This window comes from Chlorocebus sabaeus, chromosome 13 (assembly GCF_047675955.1).
Source record: "Chlorocebus sabaeus isolate Y175 chromosome 13, mChlSab1.0.hap1, whole genome shotgun sequence".
Lineage (NCBI taxonomy): Eukaryota > Metazoa > Chordata > Mammalia > Primates > Cercopithecidae > Chlorocebus > Chlorocebus sabaeus.
Genome location: NC_132916.1, coordinates 97,806,041 through 97,826,315, shown reverse-complemented (window position 1 = coordinate 97,826,315; position 20,275 = coordinate 97,806,041). Strand labels below are relative to the sequence as shown.

Below are 20,275 nucleotides of genomic sequence, written 5' to 3'. Positions count from 1 at the left end.
TGGTCAATTTTGGAATAAGTGTGATGTGGTGCTGAGAAGAATGTATATTCTGTTGATTTGGGGTGAAGAGTTCTGTAGATGTCTATTAGGTCTGCTTGGTGCAGAGTTGAATTCAATTCCTGGATATCCTTGTTAACTTTCTGTCTCATTGATCTGTCTAATGTTGACAGTGGGGTGTTAAATTCTCCCATTATTATTTTATGGAAGTCTAAGTCTCTTTGTAAGTCTCTAAGGACTTGCTTTATGAATCTGGGTGCTCCTGTATTGGGTGCATATATATTTAGGATAGTTAGCTCTTCCTGATGAATTGATCCCTTTGCCATTATGTAATGACCTTCTTTGTCTCTTTTGATCTTTGATGGTTTAAAGTCTGTTTTATCAGAGACTAGGATTGCAACCCTTGCTCTGTTTTTGTTTTCCATTTGCTTGGTAGATCTTCCTCCATTCCTTTATTTTGAGCCTACGATGCTTATCTTCAAAGGATTGGCTGACTTTACTGTTAAAGATTAATGCAGTTGGTGGCTTGAATTTGAAGCCAGTGCACATATATCATTGCAACAATTCTAGAACCCTTAAGTATTATGCTAAATCGACTCTGGCTGGAATCTATCAATAAAACAACAAGCCTGGATGTAAGCATTGTTTATTGAATATTTTAAGCCTACTGTTGAGACCTACTACTCAGAAAAAAAAGATTCCTTTCAAAAGATTACTTCTCATTGACAAGGCACCTGATCATCCAAGAGCTCTGATGGATGCATAAAGATATTAATGTTTTAATGTCTACAGACATCTGTTTTGCAGCCCATGGATCAAGAAGTAATTTTTATTTATAAGTCTTTTTTAAGAAACTTATTTTATAAGGCCATAGCTAACTTGGATATTGATTCCTGTGATGAATATGAGCAAAGTAAATTGGAAACCTTCTGGAAGGGATTCACCATTCTAGATGTCATTAAGAAAATGTGTAATTCATGAAAGAAATACAAAATATCAAATTAACAGGAGTTTGGAAGAATTCGACCCTAACCCTTATTGAATGACTTTGATGGCTTCAGGACTTCAGTGGAGGAGGTCACTGCAGATGTGTGGTGAAAATAGCAAATTTAATAGAATTAGACATAGAGCCTGAAAATGTGATTGAATTGCTGCAATCTCATAATAAAACTTGAATGGATACATACTTGTTTCTAATGGATAAGCAAAGAAAATGGGTTCTTGATATGGAATCTTCTTTTGGTTAAGATGCTATAAACATTGTTGACAACAAAGATTTAGAATACTATGTAAAATTAGTAGGTAAAGCCATTGAGAAATAAGAAACAATACTAATACTGTTTAGAGCTGAAAAAATCATATGAAGACCACACAATGCATGCACCCAGAATCTGATCAACATCACCCAAACTAAGCAACACCATGTGCGTAATACAACCAAAATAATGGATTTATCTTTAGGAAAAAGTCATCCAAAAAACAAATTTCAAAAATGGGAAAAGCATCTCATATACCAGATGTTCATATATCAAAGTAAGGACAAAAGAAACATGATAAAAGGAAAGATTATGTCTCCAAATAAACACAGTAATTCTCCAGCATCAAATTATTATGGAAAATAAATTTATGAAATCCTGGAACAAGAATTCAAAATATCAATTTTAAAAAAGCTCAGTGAGATAGAACACAGATAATACAAAGAAATCAGAAAAAGTAATTCATGATATGAATGAGAAATGTATCACGGAAATAGGTATCATTAAAAAGAACTTAAGAGAATTTTTAGAACTGAATAATTCATTGAATAAAATACAAAATATATTTGAAAGCTTCAGTCAATTAGATCAAGCAGAATTTAAAAATCCAGAACTTGAAAACAGGTTGTTTGAAACAACCCAGTCAGATAAAAAAAAAGATGACAGAAGGAAAAAGAATGAATAAAGAATATGTGACATATGGCACATGATAAGGGAAACAAATATTTGAATATTTAGAATATTAGAGATATATTTGAATATTTAGAATATTACAGAGCAGAAAATTAAGTCAAGAAGTATAGCCACATAATATAAATGTTAAACTAAACATTCACTGAATATAATATACCACTGGGTCGGTATCCTTTGTGCCAGATTTTATAGGACAGAAGTAATAACAACTAAAATGAGTTGTCTCTAAAAGAATACATTCAACATGGTACTTTAAAGGAAAAGGTTAGTTGTCACCATGATAATTCAGTAGGAAACTTACCCTGACTTTTAATAACTTATCCTTTGTTATTTAGTAGAAAGTAAAGAAGACAGTCAATCTTAGTCCTGAATTCTAGGGGGATGAAGTTAACTCTCTATAAGTCATTTACTAACTATCTTGAAACTTCTGAAGCATAGGAGAAAGCAACAAAGCAGCTAACAAATAAGCAGGGGCTAGGCTAGGGGCCCAGTGCAGTAGAGCATTGACCATGCTTGCAACAATGCTCAAATGCTCAAGAACAGAATCGAAAAATCACATGCAGGTTATATACATACTTACATATATAAAATCAATGAGCTCATGATTACAACAGAAGCATATATGTTTTAAAAGTATGTTTCTTCCAAAAGTTGTGTTATATTATTTCTCTCTCCCCATAACCTAGGTGTTGGGCCTATACTGAGGGAGTGTAAAGCTCTGGTTAGAGCAGAGTATAGTTAATTAGGGGAAGTTTCCTAGAGCAGAATTGTGAGGCAGGGCACAAAGGGAGTGAGGGGTATAGATTGGCGAATCATCTTTTGATCCAAGTGCCCAGAAAAGAAGGATGGAAAAGACTCAATAAGTATTAATCCATTTTGCTTTATACAGATAATAGCATTATCTGCCTAAAATGTTGAATCCAGGAGACTAGTTCTAAAGGGTTTATGTTTAATATGTGTGGTAACTTTGATGAAAAGTTCTGAAACTGTTAGTATTTTAGATCTTGACATTTTACCCTTTTTTCCTATCGGAAACAGTTCAACAAGTATGCAAGTTGTATACATAAGTATATGTGAAAGAAATATATATTTATATATATATGTAAAACATAAAATTTTAAAAAATCTATTTGTCATTGTATGACTTATTTAAAAATAATGATTTTCTCATTATTTTACTTTTCACAAATCTGTTTCTTGAAGCTGAATTTATATAACAAGGTAATAGCAAAATGAGTAAACTGAAAAAAAGGTCTACGAAGAGGAGTTTGTACAAGAATCACAAAAAGAAAACGATTTGTATTTGTCTGACACAAACATCTACTGAGACTCCCAATAAGGACATATGTGGCAGAGGCCCTTGTTGGTTGAGATCTTTGAGAAACTAGAATATTACTTCGTAAGTAACATTCTTTGTGGGGAATTCCTTCTTTGTAAAGGAATAATATCAAATTAACATATATTAATATCTTTATTAAATCCCAGTTCAGTCATTTACTAGCTATATGATCTGGGAAAGTTATTTAACCTTTGTAAACTTCATTTTCCTCATCTAAAACTTGGAAATAGTAACAATAACTCCTCTATTGGGTTGCTGGGAGAATAAGATTATATATTTAAACCATAGCATAGGAGTATACATTTTCAAATAAGTGTTATCTACTATCTGTTATCATTATCATTACTGTCATATTTTTACCCAAAGTGAAAAAATACAGTCTCAACTCTTACACTACTTTGTATCTAGAGAAAAATTACTAATATTATTTACTAGTATTATTGAAGTACTACACTGTGGTGAATTATTGAAGCCATTTCAAGCTCATTGTGAACTGCACATCTAGAGATGTGTAAAGAACCTGAGAATGCATCATTATCTATATTTCCCCATCAAGAAAATTCTTCATAGACAGTAGTAATCTAGAAGATAATTCCTTTTTGCATAGAAGGATGGTACTAAGGAATCTAAATATGAATTGATTATTTTAAAGCTTTTCTAATATCACAAGGTCCTGAAAGGCCTTCTTCAGGGTGTGTGTGTTAAAAAGAGTCTTATGAGATATGAACAACTGAAAAAAGGTCCAATCAACCAATTCCCTATCTCCAACACCCTAATATAACACAATATTTACAAAACTAGCTTGATTTCATTATTTAAACATATTCTCTGGTTATCTGAATAATGTCAGATGGATAAACTTGTTCAAGTCTATTCTAAAGGAAAGTTGATGTGATTTTCTGATCCCTAAGTAATGTGCTTTTTTAGTTTCTAGCACAATATCATCATAGATTAAATCCCAAGTGCCTTAAAAATTTATCTTCACACATTTCTTTGGTGAAACATCCTGTGATTTGACTCACATTTATCACTTTCTTGGTCACTGGATTGAGCAGACTGGTGGATATGGTGATAAAATAGATGCCACATTGATATAAATTCTTGATCTCTTTACAATGAGAGTTCATGTTTGCAGATGACATGATTGTATATTTAGAAGACCCCATCGTCTCAACCCAAAATCTCCTTAAGCTGATGAGCAACTTCAGCAAAGTCTCACAATACAAAATCAATGTACAAAAGTCACTAGCATTCTTATACACCAATAACAGACAGAGAGCCAAATCATGAGTGAATTCTCATTCACAATTGCTTCAAAGAGAATAAAATACCTAGGAATCCAACTTACAAGGGATGTGAAGGACCTCTTCAAGGAGAACTACAAAGCACTGCTCAATGAAATAAAAGAGGACACAAACAAATGAAAGAACATTCCATGCTTATGGATAGGACAAATCAATATCGTGAAAATGGCCATGGTGCCCAAAGTAATTTATAGATCCAATGCCATCCCCATCAAGCTACTAATAACTTTCTTCACAGAATTGGAAAAAACTACTTTAAAGTTCATATGGAACCAACAAGAGCCCACATTGCCAAGACAATCCTAAGCCAAAAGACAAAGCTGGAGGCATCACACTACCTTACTTTAAACTAAACTACAAGGCTACAGTAACCAAAACAGCATGGTGCTGGTACCAAAACAGAGATATAGACCAATGGAACAGAACAGAGCCCTCAGAAATAATACCACACAACTGCAACCATCTAATCTTTGACAAACCTGACAAAAACAAGATATGGGGAAAGGATTCCCTATTTAATAAAAGGTGCTGGGAAAATTGGCTAGCCATACGTAGAAAGCTGAAACTAAATCCCTTCCTTACACCTTATACAAAAACTAATTTAAGATGGATCAGAGACTTAAATGTTAGACCTAAAATCATAAAAACCCTAGAAGAAAGCCTAGGTAATACCATTCAGGACATAGGTATGGGCAAGGAGTTCATGTCTAGAACACCAAAAGCAATGGCAACAAAAGCCAAAATTGACAAATGGGATCTAATTAAACTAAAGAGCTTCTGCACAGCAAGAGAAACTACCATCAGAGTGAACAGGCAACCTACAGAATGGGAGAAAAATTTTGCAATCTACTCATCTGACAAAGGGCTAATATCCAGAACCTACAAAGAACTCAAACAAATTTACAAGAAAAAAAAAATCCCATCAAAAAGTGGGCAAAGGATTTGAACAGACACTTCTCAAAAGAAGACATTTATGCAGCCAACAGACACATGAAAAAATGCTCATCATTACTAGCCATCAGGGAAATGCAAATCAAAACCAAAATGAGATACCATCTGACACCAGTTAGAATGGTGATCATTAAAAAGTCAGGAAACAACAAGTGCTGGAGAGGATGTGGAGAAATAGGAACACTTTTTTTTTTGGTGGGACTGTAAACTAGTTCAACCATTGTGGAAGACAGTATGGTAATTCCTCAAGGATCTAGAACTAGAAGTACCACTTGACCCAGCTATCCCATTACTGGGTATATACCTATAGGATTATAAATCATGCTCCTATAAAGATACATGCACACGTATGTTTATTGCAGTACTATTCACAATAGCAAAGACTTGGAACCAAAACAAATGTCCATCATTGACAGACTGGATTAAGAAAATGTGGCACAGGGGCATGCCCAAGATGACCGAATAGAAACAGCTCCAGCCTCCAGCTCCCAGCGTGAGTGACACAGAAGATGGGTGATTTCTGCATTTTCAACTGAGGTACCGGGTTCATCTCACTGGGGCGTGTCGGACAGTTGGTGCTGGTCCGCGGGTTCAGCCTGACCAGCGAGAGCTGAAGCAGGGTGAGGCATCGCCTCACCTGGGAAACGCAAGGGGGAAGGGAATTCCTTTTCCTAGCCAAAGGAAATTGAGACACACAACACCTGGAAAATCGGGTAACTCCCACCCTAATACTGCGCTTTACCAAGGGTCTTAGCAGAGGTCACACCAGGAGATTATATCCCACACCTGGCACAGAGGGTCCCTTGCCCATGGAGCCTCCCTCAATGCTAGCACAGCAGTCTGAGATCTAACTGCAATGTGGCAGCAAGGCTGGGAGAGGGGCGCCCGCCATTACTGAGGCTTAAGTAGGTAAACAAAGCCACCAGGAAGCTTGAATTGAGTGGAGCCCACCACAGCTCAAGGAGGCCAGCCTGCCTCTGTAGACTCCTCCTCTGGGGACAGGGCATAGCTAAACAAAAAGCAGCAGAAACCTTCGCAGAGGTAAATGGCCCTGTCTGACAGCTTTGAAGAGAGCAGTGGATCTCCCGGCACGGAGGTTGAGATCTGAGAATGGACAGACTGCCTGCTCAAGTGGGTCCCTGACCCCTGAGTAGCCTAACTGGGAAACATCCCCCACTAGGTGCAGACCGACACCTCCCACCTCACACAGCGGGATACACCCCTGAGACGAAACTTCCAGGGTAAGAATCAGACAGCAATACTCACTGTTCAGCAATATTCTATGTCTGCAGCCTCTGCTGCTGATACCCAGGCAAAGAGGGTCTGCAGTGGGTCTGCAGTGGACCTCAAGCAAACTCCAACAGACATACAGGTGAGGGTCCTGACTGTTAGAAGGAAAACTAACAAACAGAAAGGACCCCCACACCAAAACCCCATCAGTACATCAGCATCATCAAAGACCTAAGGCAGATGAAACCACAAAGATGGGGAAAAAGCAGCGCAGAAAAGCTGGAAATTCAAAAAATCAGAGCGCATCTCCCCCTCCAAAGGAAGGCAGCTCATCACCAACAACGGATCAAAGCTGGACGGAGAATGACTTTGATGAGTTGAGAGAAGAAAGCTTTCGTCAATCAAACTTCTCAGAGCTAAAAGAGGATCTACATAACCAGTGTAAAGAAACTAAAAACTTTGAAAAAAGAATGGATGAATGGATAACTAGAATAATCAATGCAGAGAAGCCCATAAAAGAACTGATAGAGATGAAAACCATAACACGAGAACTACGTGACAAGTGCACAAGCTTCAGTAACCGACTCAATCAACTGGAAGAAAGAGTATCAATGATTGAAGATCAAATGAATGAAATGAAGCGAGAAGAGAAGTCTAGAGAAAAAAGACTAAAAAGAAATGAACAAAGCCTCCAAGAAATATGGGATTATGTGAAAAGACCAAATCTACGTCTGATTGGGGTGCCTGAAAGTCAGGGGGAAAATGGAACCAAGCTGGAAAACACTCTTCAGGATATCATCCAGGAGAACTTCCCTAACCTAGTAAGGCAGGCCAACATTCAAATTCAAGAAATACAGAGAACACCACAAAGATACTCCTCGAGAAGAGCAACTCCAAGACACATAATTGTCAGATTCACCAAAGTTGAAATGAAGGAAAAAATGTTAAGGGCAGCCAGGGAGAAAGGTCAGTTTACACACAAAGGGAAGCCCATCAGACTAACAGCAGATCTCTTGGCAGAAACTCTCCAAGCCAGAAGAGAATAGGGGCCAATATTCAACATTCTTAAAGAAAATAATTTTCAACCCAAAATTTCATATGCAGCCAAACTAAGTTACATAAGTGAAGGAGAAATAAAATCCTTTACAGACAAGCAAATGCTTAGAGATTTTGTGACCACCAGGCCTGCCTTACAAGAGACCCTGAAGGAAGCACTAAACATGGAAAGGAACAACCGGTACCAGCCATTACAAAAACATGCCAAAATGTAAAGACCATCGATGCTAGGAAGAAATTGCATCAATTAACGAGCAAAATAACCAGCTAATATCAAAATGACAGGATCAAGTTCACACATAACAATATTAACCTTAAATGTAAATGGACTAAATGCTCCAATTTAAAAGACACAGACTTGCAAATTGGATAAAGAGTCAAGACACATCGGTTTGCTGTATTCAGGGGACCCATCTCTCATGCAGAGACACACATTTATTTATCCCTTGTAGCTACAATATTCCTAGATGTCATCTTCTTTCAACAGAAGGCTGTTTCATCTACACTGAACAACTATTGTTTAGTGTAGCCACCTTCTTTTATTATCTTACCTGTAACTTCTTGATAACTTTCTGCAGCTTCTGTATCAGCATTTGTTGCTTCACCTTGTAATTTTATGTTATGAAGGTGGCTTCTTCCCTAAGCCCCATGAATCAGCCTTTGCTATCTTCAGAATTTTCTTCTGTAGCTTCCTCACCTTACTCAGCCTTCATAAAATTGAAGAGTTAGGCCTTTTCTCTGGTTCAGGTGTTGGCTTAAGTGAATGTTGTGATTGGTTTGATATTGTATTCAGACCACTAAATTTTTTTTCCGTGTTACCAATTGGGCTGTTTCCCCTTCTTATTATTTGTGTGTTCAGTGAAATAGCACTTTACTTTTAATTTCCTTCAAGAACTCTTTCTTTGAATTTACAACCTGGTTAACTTTGGCACGAGTCATAGCTTTTGGCCTGTTTCAACTTTTGACATGCCTTCTTCACTAAGCTTAATGATTTCTAGTTTTTGATTTAAAATGAAACATAGGCAAGCTTTCACTTGAACACTCTGAGACCATTTGTAGGGTTATTAATTGGCCTGATTTCAATATTGTTTTGTCTCAGAGAATAAGGAGGCCTAAGGAGAGTAAGGGAGATGGATAATGGCCAATTGGTGAAGCAGTCAGAACACACACACTTACCAGTGAAGTTCGCCATCTGATGTGGGCCGGGTTTGTGGTATCTCAAAACAATTAAAGTGGTAACATCAAAGATGACTGATTGCAGATCACTGTAACAGATAAAGTAACAATGAAAAATTTGAAATATTGTGATAATTGCTAATATGTGGCACAAAGTGAGCACATGTTGGAAAAATGACTCTGATAGACTAGTTTGATGCAGGGTTGCCTCAAACCGTCAATTTGAAAAAATTGCAGTATCTGGGAGGTGCAATAATGTAAAGTACACTAAAATGAGGTATGCCTGTATATATCTTACTCTGCTTATTGGGTCACCTTGTTGAAGAATATATTTGTCTCAACTCTGAAACAATGTTCTTTCATTTTTGTATTAATACAGTGAATATATTTCATAAATGGTTCTAAAAGAGTTTTCTTTTTTCCCAATGTTAATACTTTTTTAATGAACTTGAACAAAATGTATCAGGAAAATAAAAAAAAGTCCCTGGTTAGCATCTGCAGATTTGAGTTCTAATTAGTCTACTTTTCAGAGGATCCATTTCCTTGACTGTAGAATAGTGATAAGCAATCTGCTCACTTCATCGGGCTTCTGACACATTTCATAATTAATTAGCTAATGATAAAGCCAGTTTTCATTTTTATACTGATTCTGCCATTCTCTCATCTTATGCTTGCTATTATCTAATTTTTAGGCCTTTCTGTGACTTATCTATCTCACATTCAAGCATCTAGGCCAAATTAAAAGTTCCACAAGATGCATCTACATTTCTTCTCATGACTGTGTATATGATTCAATGCTACTCCTTCCTGAGTTGTATCAGGAAGATTCAATATGATATCACATCTGGTCACCTATAGACTATGACTCTACTTACTCTAGGATTGTTTTATATCAATCAAAATAAGTCCCATGAATTAAAAAGTTTTGGCAAAAGACTGAATTTAGCACTGGTATGACTCCTTGCCAAGTCATTGGTAAGACTCCTTGCCAGGTATTCTCAGATTCATTTGAGTATTCTCTGCAAGAAAGCAGGGAAGGGATTTGGAGCTTCATGAACTAGCAAGAAAGAAAAGTCATTCACCATGATTGTAAAGTCTTTGAAAAAAGGAAATGTTTTAAATTTCCCCATTGTTCACCAGTGACAGGATGACAGAAGGTTTTAAATATATCAAATATTTGTATTTTGCCTGAAAATCTGGTATCTTCATATGACATTTTTCTTAGGTAATTTATAGCCAAATTTTTAAAGGAGTTTGTTGTTTATTTGTAGGAGCAAGCGAGTTATGATGTGTCACGCTATGAAAACATTTTCTACCTGTTCTGGGTTCTGGAGCAGCTTCTTCAAAAGGAAACCAAAGAAGGCAACACTTCAAGTATAGGTCATGATGACCAAGAAATCAAGAAATTTCTTCAGAAGCATGATGAAACTATTTTCCAACTTTCTGATGCATTTCCTTTGTTTACTATATATTTATGGAGAGTGGGCATTCTTTTGAACTCAGCACAGATAGAATCTCTTAAAAATAACTCCATTCCTTAGCAGTTTACCACGTTTGAAGCATAATAAAGTGGAATATATGAAAATCTCATACTGAAAAGACTTTCAATAGTATTTTAATTAGCATTTTAGAATTGATCTCTAAATATAATTATCAATTCAACTTAATGGTTAAATTGTATGAAATTTTATGAATCATATTTCTATACTAAAATCAGCCAGTTTCAGTTGGTAATGCCATCATTATTCCCATGTAACTATATCTTATTTCACTCAATATAGTTTAGCTCTATTATTCTGTAAAATGGACCATTAATTGTCTGTCTCTTAAAAGATACTGAAGTTGTGAAAGATTTCCATGCAATTGATGCTAAATGGTAATCAAAGAGATTTTTAAAGTTTAGTTGCATTATCAACACAAAGTGTTGGAATGTAAGTGGTCATAAATACAATTTTAAAAACTTTTTCTTACATAGTTGAACTTACATCATTGCTTTCATCTTAGATGAGAATCATATAGAATTTTTTTAATATTTGGAAACTTAATTGTTTTTTATTTCAATTTCATATGGCCAATACATTTGTCGAGCTCTTTTGAAAATACTATTAGTTGTTTAAAATCTTCTTTGTTTTTCAACAAATACTTGTTTCAATTCTGTTGATTAAATATGTTATAATATTTAATATATATAATATATAATATATATAATATGTAATAGTTATTATAATATACTATTGTCAAATAGTATACAATTAAGTCACTAGAGATACCTTATAAATTCTAATATCCATCAATCAAAAAATGCAATTTATAGTTATTTGGTTGGTTGAATTTTTCAGTTATACAATTTCATTGACATCATTTCATTGACATCATTTCAGTGATTAAAATCATAACCACAAACTTAATGAGCACATGTTACGTATTTTCCTATAGTGCCACTTAGGGAACACAAAATATAAATTTCCTTTATTAATTATATGTGATAGTGTTTCATAATTAGCATTCATAAATGTCATTGGCATTAAAAATAATCTTGCTAGTTCCATCCACAATGTATATACAAGCATGTCATCTGGCACAATTATCTTTGGAATTATTTCTAGCATTTTTGAAAAGATAATGCCTTTTTGATAATCCTGAAACTAAATGTATGTCAGTCAGCTTTTGTTATGTAACAGATAATCATAAAATATCAGTGGCATACAACAATAATGTTTCTCAGATATATGCAGGTCACTCAAGGATCAGCTGATTTGGACTGGACTTTAATGAAAAACTCTGCTCAGGTTGCACATACCACAGGAATTGGCTTCTTGCTAAAAGTCAGGCTTTCTTCTCTTCCACATGTGCATATTCTGAGAACCAGACTGAGGGGGAAATAGCTTCTCAGTGGAATCTCCTCTCATGGCAATGGCAGTTGAGCAAGACAAAAGGCTAGGCTGAGAAATGTCACATTAGCACTTTCATCCACATGTGTTGGTCAAAGTACACCAAATGGTCAAGCCCAAAGAAAAGTGACAGGGGAGTAGACTTCACCTTGAGTGGGAGAACTTGCAGTTACATGGCAATGATCATCGATGTACGTAGGTAATTAGAGCCAATAATTTACTTCACCACAAGTACCAGTTGAATACAAGAAGGATAGTCCAAATCTTGAATTAGGAGGGATTTTTCTAATGTCTGATTCCTGTGAACGCCTGTGAAGGCTAATGGAAATCATTTCAGTTGATGGCATTACACAAAAGCCACTTTCCATGACACCTTCATCTTCTTTCATTATGATTAAAGAAGATAGATTGGTAAATACACAAGTATCAGCAATGGCCCTTTCCCCATTGCAGCCAGGCAATGTAATGATCAGCCAAGAAACTTTTGGAGCTACAACAAATTTATTAATTTCAGTGGTCTCCAAGGCTTCAAGGTCTGAAAATTAGCCTAGGAAATGTATTTATTATAAAAGAAGATGCAAGATATTGGGATCATTGTAAATGCACAAAATGGAGAAACATTTTATTTCCATTTGGTATCCATTTTATATAAACATTTAACTTCCACCAAGTATATGATACTTAAACTTTCATTATCCTGTGTTTCAGTGTATATCAGAGTGAATGGTGTAGTAAATTAGTATTAAGGTCCAAATCTACTCATCAAAAAGAAGATAAAATGATAAAAATGAGACATTTGTATCTGTGTTTCAGTAAAGCAGTGAATTAATGAATGATTTTAACTAGTATTACAATGTTTAAGAATATTATAACAGTTTATATTTAGGTAATGTCTAACTTTAGAATTAAGGTTTTAAGGGATAAGAGTAATGGAGTCAGTAGAAATAGGGCAGCACTGAAACTGGATATAAGATAGGATAGGAAATAAAGAGAACCATAGAATGATCATAAAAATGAAGGAAATAAAAAGTGATGATACTTGCTGAAACTCATATACTATTCATTATAAATTATAATAAATATATATATTTTATGAGTAAACATAAAATATTTTATGTTTATATAATAAAATATATAAATAAGTAATATTATACATATATATGTACGATATGTATAATACCAAATAGTCAGGGACTTACATAAGCATTTTACATATATTAACCTTTTTGATTCTCCCAGCAACTGTATGAGAAAGGTACGATTATTTCCTGAATCTGTGTTTTAGAGATGAAGAACTCAGGCAAAGGAATGTTAAACAGCTTGCGCAAGTTCACAACACCAGGAAGTGGCAGTTAGGTTTCATCCTAAGGAAGTCCGTCTTCCAATTCCACACTCCTACTTTACTGCACTACCTGTTATATGCAGCTTTCCTGGCACTTCAGGAAACTTTCACAAACACAGCTTCTTTGCAGTTGTCATCAAAGCTTTATACATGCTTAACTATGAACCATAAGGCACAACAGTGGACATTACTAGCTTATGATTAGCTTATTTTGGATTTTGTAACTGCTGTAAACAAGTTGTCCTATCTACAAGCAAACCAGAGGAACAGCATCTTTGACCTCTTCAGGGTTTTAGCATTTTGCTACTCAAGACTGTAGCCAAGTTACAGATTGTCTTCAAACAATAATGTCCTAAAAGGTACAAAGCTCCCTCCAGAGGTGTTTAGGTAGACTGTGAGGCTGTAGTATAGCAAAATGGGGAGAGAAAACAAATCTGATTGGTTTGTTCTTGGAAAAATATATACAATTATCTCACAGGCTTTGTACTTTTTAATGATATTTGTTATCTTTTAGCCAAGGTCAGCATATTTCAAGAGAGGCAGGGAAACAAGTCATTTGCATTTCCAAATTTGTATATACATTTACAGATTTTCTGAAGGCCATATTGTGGGGAAAATATTGACAGCTCTGCTTTATTATAACCTAATTTCCTTTATTCATCAAATATGAAGCACCAATTGTCTACAAACCAATTATTTGAAAAAATAAAGCATACTAAGCTTTAACTTTTGTCAGATTTATAAAACCAAGATTTCTCTTAGCAGTCAACATAACGACCCAACTACATCAATGTTTGCTGAAGGAGATAATTAACTTATTAATGTTTATCTATTATTGAAAAAAAGATATAGGATTTTATTATTGTTAAAAGTTAATTTATTCTTCCCAAATTATTTATAGAATTGCACAATACAAAAGTTACCTGGTTAATAAATATACTGGTCTTATAAGAACTTTCTAAATATCACAGAGTATTAGAAACACATAAGAAATAAACAGCGTCTTTTTTTTGTTTTTTACTTAATATGAAAGTCCTCTGTTTTTATTTAATATGAAAGGAATTTTAAGGATCTATTCCTAATAGGAAGCAAAACTTCTGAAAATAAACTAATGTTCTAACATTTAAGACATTTAAATCATTCAATTATATATTTCATAGGCATATACCCTGTATTTGTAGTATTTTCTTCTGACATTTTAATCTAAATTTTGTTCTAGCTGCTTAAATGGTTGGTGAACTTTTGTTGCATTTCTGTCAGTAGTTGTGTTTATGTAAGTAAGTGTTTAGTCAGTCCACTAGAGCAGCAAATTTCCAGGTGATAACGTTAATTAACCTCAGTTGTCTCTGACCATATACAAAGCCAGTGGTCCTCAAATGTGGTCCCCAACCCAGCCATATTAGCATCACTTGGAAACTTGTAAGAAATAAAAATTCTAAGCCTTCACCCCAGACCTACTACAGGGTCAGAAACACTGGGGTTGTGGTTCAGTAGTCTGTGTTTTATCAAGTCTTCCAGGTGATTCTGATGTCCACCAATGTTTGAGAACCACTGATACTGTTTTTACTGATCAGGAAGGTCTTATACTCATAAAATCATTCAGAAAGTAGACATTTAGTCATCTCATAGTATTGATTTTTTTTAAGTTTCCTTGTATGTGCCTTAAAATTCCAAAGGAGGATTTTTTAGAAACCAAATGATTCCAAGTTCACTGAAGTAACATATTTATAAACAGATCAACCTTAATAGCACTTAAAAATAGCATTTTAATATTTAGCTTTTAGCCCTCTAACTAAAACATATCTTTATTCCCCATGATAGTACTTTAAAAAATTATTGTAATCTGAGTTTAGGAGATAAAATTAACTATAGCTTTTTTCATTTGTCCTGGGATAGAGCGATGAATGGGCAGAGAGATGCACACATGATGTTACTTTCCTCTTATTAGCTGCCCCAAGTAATATCAGAATATTCCTTTTATTCCAGGAGATCTGTTTAATACATATAGTAAATATAACTGAATTATAAAGATATTATTCTATTTCTCAACCCTGGAGATGAAATTCTAAGTGCCATAAATCCTTCTAGAATATGGTGAGCTATAAATAAATAATTAATAAACAGTGCTTAATTTGGTTCAACTTCGCTGCTTAATTTGATTCTGCCACTTTGGGTCTTTACATTGTTACTGTGAGCTTCAGAGTTACCCAAGGACAGCACCCCTGACACATGAGGAGGGAACAGAACAGTCTCTGCTGTTAGCTTTAATGACTTAACTAAGAAGACATTTTCATGATTATTTCATAAATAATCATTTCAGGAACACTGGAAATGCCAGACACTTCAACCAGCATTTGTTCTTATTTCTCTCACACACACACACTCAAATTCCACATTTTCTAAAAAGAGGTCCAAACCTCTTGAAATGAATTCTGAAGTTTGAAAAAGAAAGTCTTTCCTGTATTTTACCTTGGGTTTTTAAGGGGAGCCACTACAAGCAGTAGCAGGACTGTTGGTGCCTTTTTGTCTTATCTTGCATTGAGGGCATGGAACACACCGTGGAATCTCCCTGGCATGACATTTCTCTTTAGAATAGTTCCAGAGCCAGTTCATTGCAAGGAGTGACATGAACTTTTAAAATGAGGAGGGTAGCCAGGCATGGTAGCTCACACCTCTAATCCTAGCACTTTGGGAAGCTGAGGCAGGATGCTCGCTTGAGGCCAGGAGTTTGAGGTAAGCCTAGGTGACAGAGAAAAACCTTGTCTGTTGAAGAAGAAGAAGAAGAAAGCAAAAATAGTAGCATGTCCCCTTCCACCATGGCCCAGGACTAAGAAGTGGAGTTTGTCATAGCTGACTAGGCATTTTACCTTGCAACTTGATAAAAATCTATTAATAGAAGAGAACATAAGACACTGGGCGAAGAGAATACAGCCATTCCAAGTGTAAAATGAAAACAGCTAGAAGAAACGTTATAGAAATGTGACGATGTCTCCAACTCCAAATTAATATGCTGATACTATTCCCAAGTGAGGACTTCAAAAAATAATTTCTAAGGCTTGTATAATCGTGGCTTATGTGGTGAATCCCTTTGAAATAGAATTCTATTCCAGAGATTCTATTTAAAAGAAAATCACATACCATAATCCATATGGCTTTTCACCATCACTTTAGTAAGGCAGATAGTACCCAGCATTTATTCAGCCTTTGATATGTGCTAGGCACTCCATACTTGTTCTTTATTATTTTGTTTAATCCTTCTAACAACCCTATAAGGTAAGTATACTGATTATCTCCGATTAGGTGAAAAGCAAGCACAGGGCATTTAAGTAATTCGCCCAAGGTGACAGCTAGAAAAAGAAATCAAAGCCAAGATTTAGATAGGCAGCAAGCAACTGAGTCAACATGTACTCCACATTCTTGGCACTCAGACACAAACAGCTGTTATGTTCCTAACAGCAGAAGTAGAAACTGAGTGTAGAGCATAAAGTTATCCTGGCAGCAGAACTCCAGTTTGCACACTTCTTAAAGTGTTCCTTTTAGACATATGCAGCATGTGCTTATGATAATTATAGTGGTGGGAAATTTACATTATATTAAGTAAAATTTGATAATTGAAATATTCCTTTATATTTGGAAGAATAAAAGAAGTGCATTAAGATGCTAGAGATGGCCAAATTGGTGGCATTTGTTTAAAAGAAATAGATGTAAATTCTACTTTGCTATCTGATTGCTTTGTAAGTCAGTCTGAGTAACACTTTCTGAGGATAAAGTGAGTTAAATCTTTCAAAACACAAGGATCAAGATCAGACATCCATACATGGATTAGAGTTAATTCCTAAGACTTAGAAGTGGAAATAAATAATACATTTGAAGCATAGTTTACACTAGCTTCAAAATTGTACTTTTTGTTGTAAAGGAGAAGAAAACAATTTCTATTTCAAGATAAGCATTAATCAGTATGATCCTGTTGACAATGTTTGACATTTCTGAACCATCTTATGAAGTTAGAAAGAAAATGTCTTTATAACTTTTGACATTGCAGGAGAAAATACATAAAATTTAAATAATTAAAAACATTGCTGATATTTTCCCCCAAAAAAACCTTTATTTGGACAGTTATTGTTTACTCATTTTGTTAGGTTTGGGGAAAAGATGTAAGGACTTTTACTTGCTCTGTACCTTGTCAATCAGCCCTATATTAAAGTTTCATTTGAAAATGGGCCTTTCTGTTTTTTACCATATTAAAACAGCAATGAAGCCCAGAGAGACCAATTTGCAGAAGATACAAATAGAAGTGGGGAGGTGTGGGGTTGTGGGTGGAGATGGAAGGAAGGAGGGTAGAGGACCATCGTTGGCCAAGTAATCCTGTGACTTAGGACAAGTCATTTAATAGTCTTATTTTCTCATTATAAAAGAGAGCCTCTGTTTTTTATTCAGAAAGTTAAAGAACAAAGACTATCTGTATTTCTGCTAGAATCATTTCTGTATACATATCTGTATACATCATTTATGTATATATCACTAAAATTGTGAAATATAACTACCAATTATTATTAAATGTTAAATGTAACTACCAATTATTATTAAATGTTATTACCCAGCATTGGGGAGTTTTCTGTCTTTTTTCTGTCTTCATGGAGGTCCTTCAGTGATATAATTTTGTATACATCTATAAGGTCTGGTAGAATAGACTCATAGTTAAAAGATGAGAGTATCACTATCCACATCATAAAAGTAAAATATCTATTTTTTATTGTTAAAATTTTAAAGAAGAATACTTTGACCATAGAATTGTTAGCATGAATGAAATCAATATTGTGAAAAGCACTTTGTGAACTCTGAAGTAATAATAATGATACTAAGAAAAGGAGATAACAGTTATATAATGTTTATTATGTATCTGGCACGGTCCCAAGCACTTTTCATGTGTTACCTCATTCGACCCTATGCAATAGGTAGTATTACTATTCAACCCTATGCAATAGGTAGTATTACTATTCCTATTAATTCCATTTTACATAGGAAGAAGCAGGTGCAGAGAGGTTCAGTGACTTGTCCAGAGTCACAGAGATAGTGTCAGAGACAGTATTACATTTTGTTTATTCATATCTTCTTCTATTCCAAGTATTCTGCCTGAATTCTAAGTGAACTTATAGCCAAACCATACTGAAATAGTTTCTCTGCCTGAATTTCTTCTCATTCAGCCTATGTTTAATGGCAACTACAATGATTATGTTATAATAATGTTATATCAACATTCATGTTAATAATGGTTACCCATAATTTCTGTGTGCTTGAAACTGTGGAAAGTGCTTAATTATACACTTAACTTGTTAGTATGCCAGAGATGAATCAGTCCTTCAGCGGTTTTCAGTTAGCGAGATCTGGAACCGGTGATATATTTAGGAGACCTCTTTCCTACCAGTGAGGGAGCTGTGGAATAGATTTCAGGTGCCTACACACTAGGTAAGAATTCTTTGTGCAAGGTTCATATGCCAGGCTTCCTGCCCTAGCTCCTTGTTAGCATTCTAATTCTCCATGAATATGGATCCTGGCCTTTGCTCTGGCTAAGGATAGTGGATTTAGAAATAACATCCTAATTTACTTTTGTGAATTTTCTTGCCCATTATGCTCAGTCTTCTTTAAGGCTGAAAAATCAAGATGCTGTTTTTTCTAGTTGAGAAGTGTTCACATATTTGCTAGGCCATTTGGAAACTCCTCTTCTGGAATATCAATCCTATGCAGAATCACTGAAATCAGTTGTAGGTCATCCTTTATGATGGCAACAGACTGATGAAATTGTTGAATAGTTCTTGCTGCTAGGCCCTCAGAGCTACCTGCTTCTTGCCTTTTTCCAAATATGATCTTCCAACTTTCCAGTTGAATCTGTGAGCTACCACAGACGTTCTTTAAGCAAAACTATTAGTAGTCTGCGTACTTTAAATGAAGACTGTTTCTGTAGCTTAGAACCACTGATCCCTAACAAATATACCTATAGAACTACTGTCCTATTACCCTTCTTTGTTCGTATGAGTGCCTTCCATAACATAGCTAGAACATACTTGCAGTATTTTATTCTTCAGTTCTCTCAGCATCCAATGATACTCCAGCCACTAGCTAATACTGCTTCAGTCAACATAGGCCTCATGTGAACTATAACTTTTTTAGTTACTTTGCACTGAAGTCCACTTTTCTTTGAAGCATAAGCTACCACACACCCACCATCTCCCAATCTGACCTGCCTGAACTGAATTTGAATTCTGCACACCCCTTGGACCATGTGATTTCATTTATTGACAATTTCATTGGCAGTCCACTCAATTTTTCAACCGAAAAACACTTGGCACCTTCAAATTCATTTATCCTCATTTCATAGATAAAACAATGTTGGAAAGATCAAACAGTAAACTTGACTCACACTGTTGATTGACTGAACTACAACTACTTTTTAAATAAAATTAATGTGTGTAAACTTGATATTGGCCACTACACTTTGAACATTTTGGAAGAGTATTTCTTTCCTTTTCTTTTCTTTTTTCTTTTTTTTTTTTTTTTTTTTTTTTTGAGACAGAGTCTCGCTCTGTTGCCCAGGCTGGAGTGCAGAGGTGCAATGTAGGCTCACTGCAACCTCCGCCTCCCAGGTTCAAGCAATTCTCCTGTCAGCCTTCAGGGTAGCCGGGATTACATGTGCTTGCCAACATCCATGGATAATTTTTTTGTATTTTTACAAATAGAGACAGAGTTTCACCTTGTTAGCCAGTATGGTATCTACCTCCTGACCTTGTGATCTGCCCACCTCAGCCTCCCAAAGTGCCGGGATTACAGGCATGAGCCACCACACCAGGCCATTGGAAGAGTATTTCTAAACTTAAATCTTGATGTTTAGCGTAGGTTTGTGCTATGTTTCTGGAACATAGTAAATGATCAATAGTTGCTGACTGCATTACTATATTAATTTCTAAACTTACTATTAGTTTCCTTATTCTCTGTCACACATGGGTGTTAGAAAAGTTGAAGCATATTTTGCAATGGGGAACAAT

The 20,275-nt window shown here is 35.2% G+C and overlaps 1 protein-coding gene and 1 long non-coding RNA gene across 4 annotated transcripts in view; one reads left to right on the top strand and one right to left on the bottom strand.

Moving 5' to 3' along the window:
- LOC140713195 (uncharacterized) overlaps positions 1-20,275 on the bottom strand; it is a 979,701-nt gene that overhangs the window by 33,834 nt on the left and 925,592 nt on the right. For both annotated transcript variants that reach the window (XR_012095087.1, XR_012095088.1), the window contains one exon: positions 9,003-9,091. This is a non-coding gene — a long non-coding RNA (uncharacterized lncRNA). The remainder of the gene's footprint in view (positions 1-9,002; positions 9,092-20,275) is intronic.
- Positions 1-20,275, top strand: part of MEI4 (meiotic double-stranded break formation protein 4) — a 343,137-nt gene that overhangs the window by 229,039 nt on the left and 93,823 nt on the right. Inside the window, exon 5 of one of the 2 annotated variants that reach the window (XM_008006413.3) lies at positions 10,274-10,592. The exons of the other annotated variant lie outside the window; for it this stretch is intronic. Coding sequence (XP_008004604.2) covers positions 10,274-10,543 — 270 coding nt within the window. The 3' untranslated portion in view covers positions 10,544-10,592. Of the gene's footprint in view, positions 1-10,273; positions 10,593-20,275 lie in introns of those variants that run through there. 2 annotated transcript variants of the gene reach the window in all.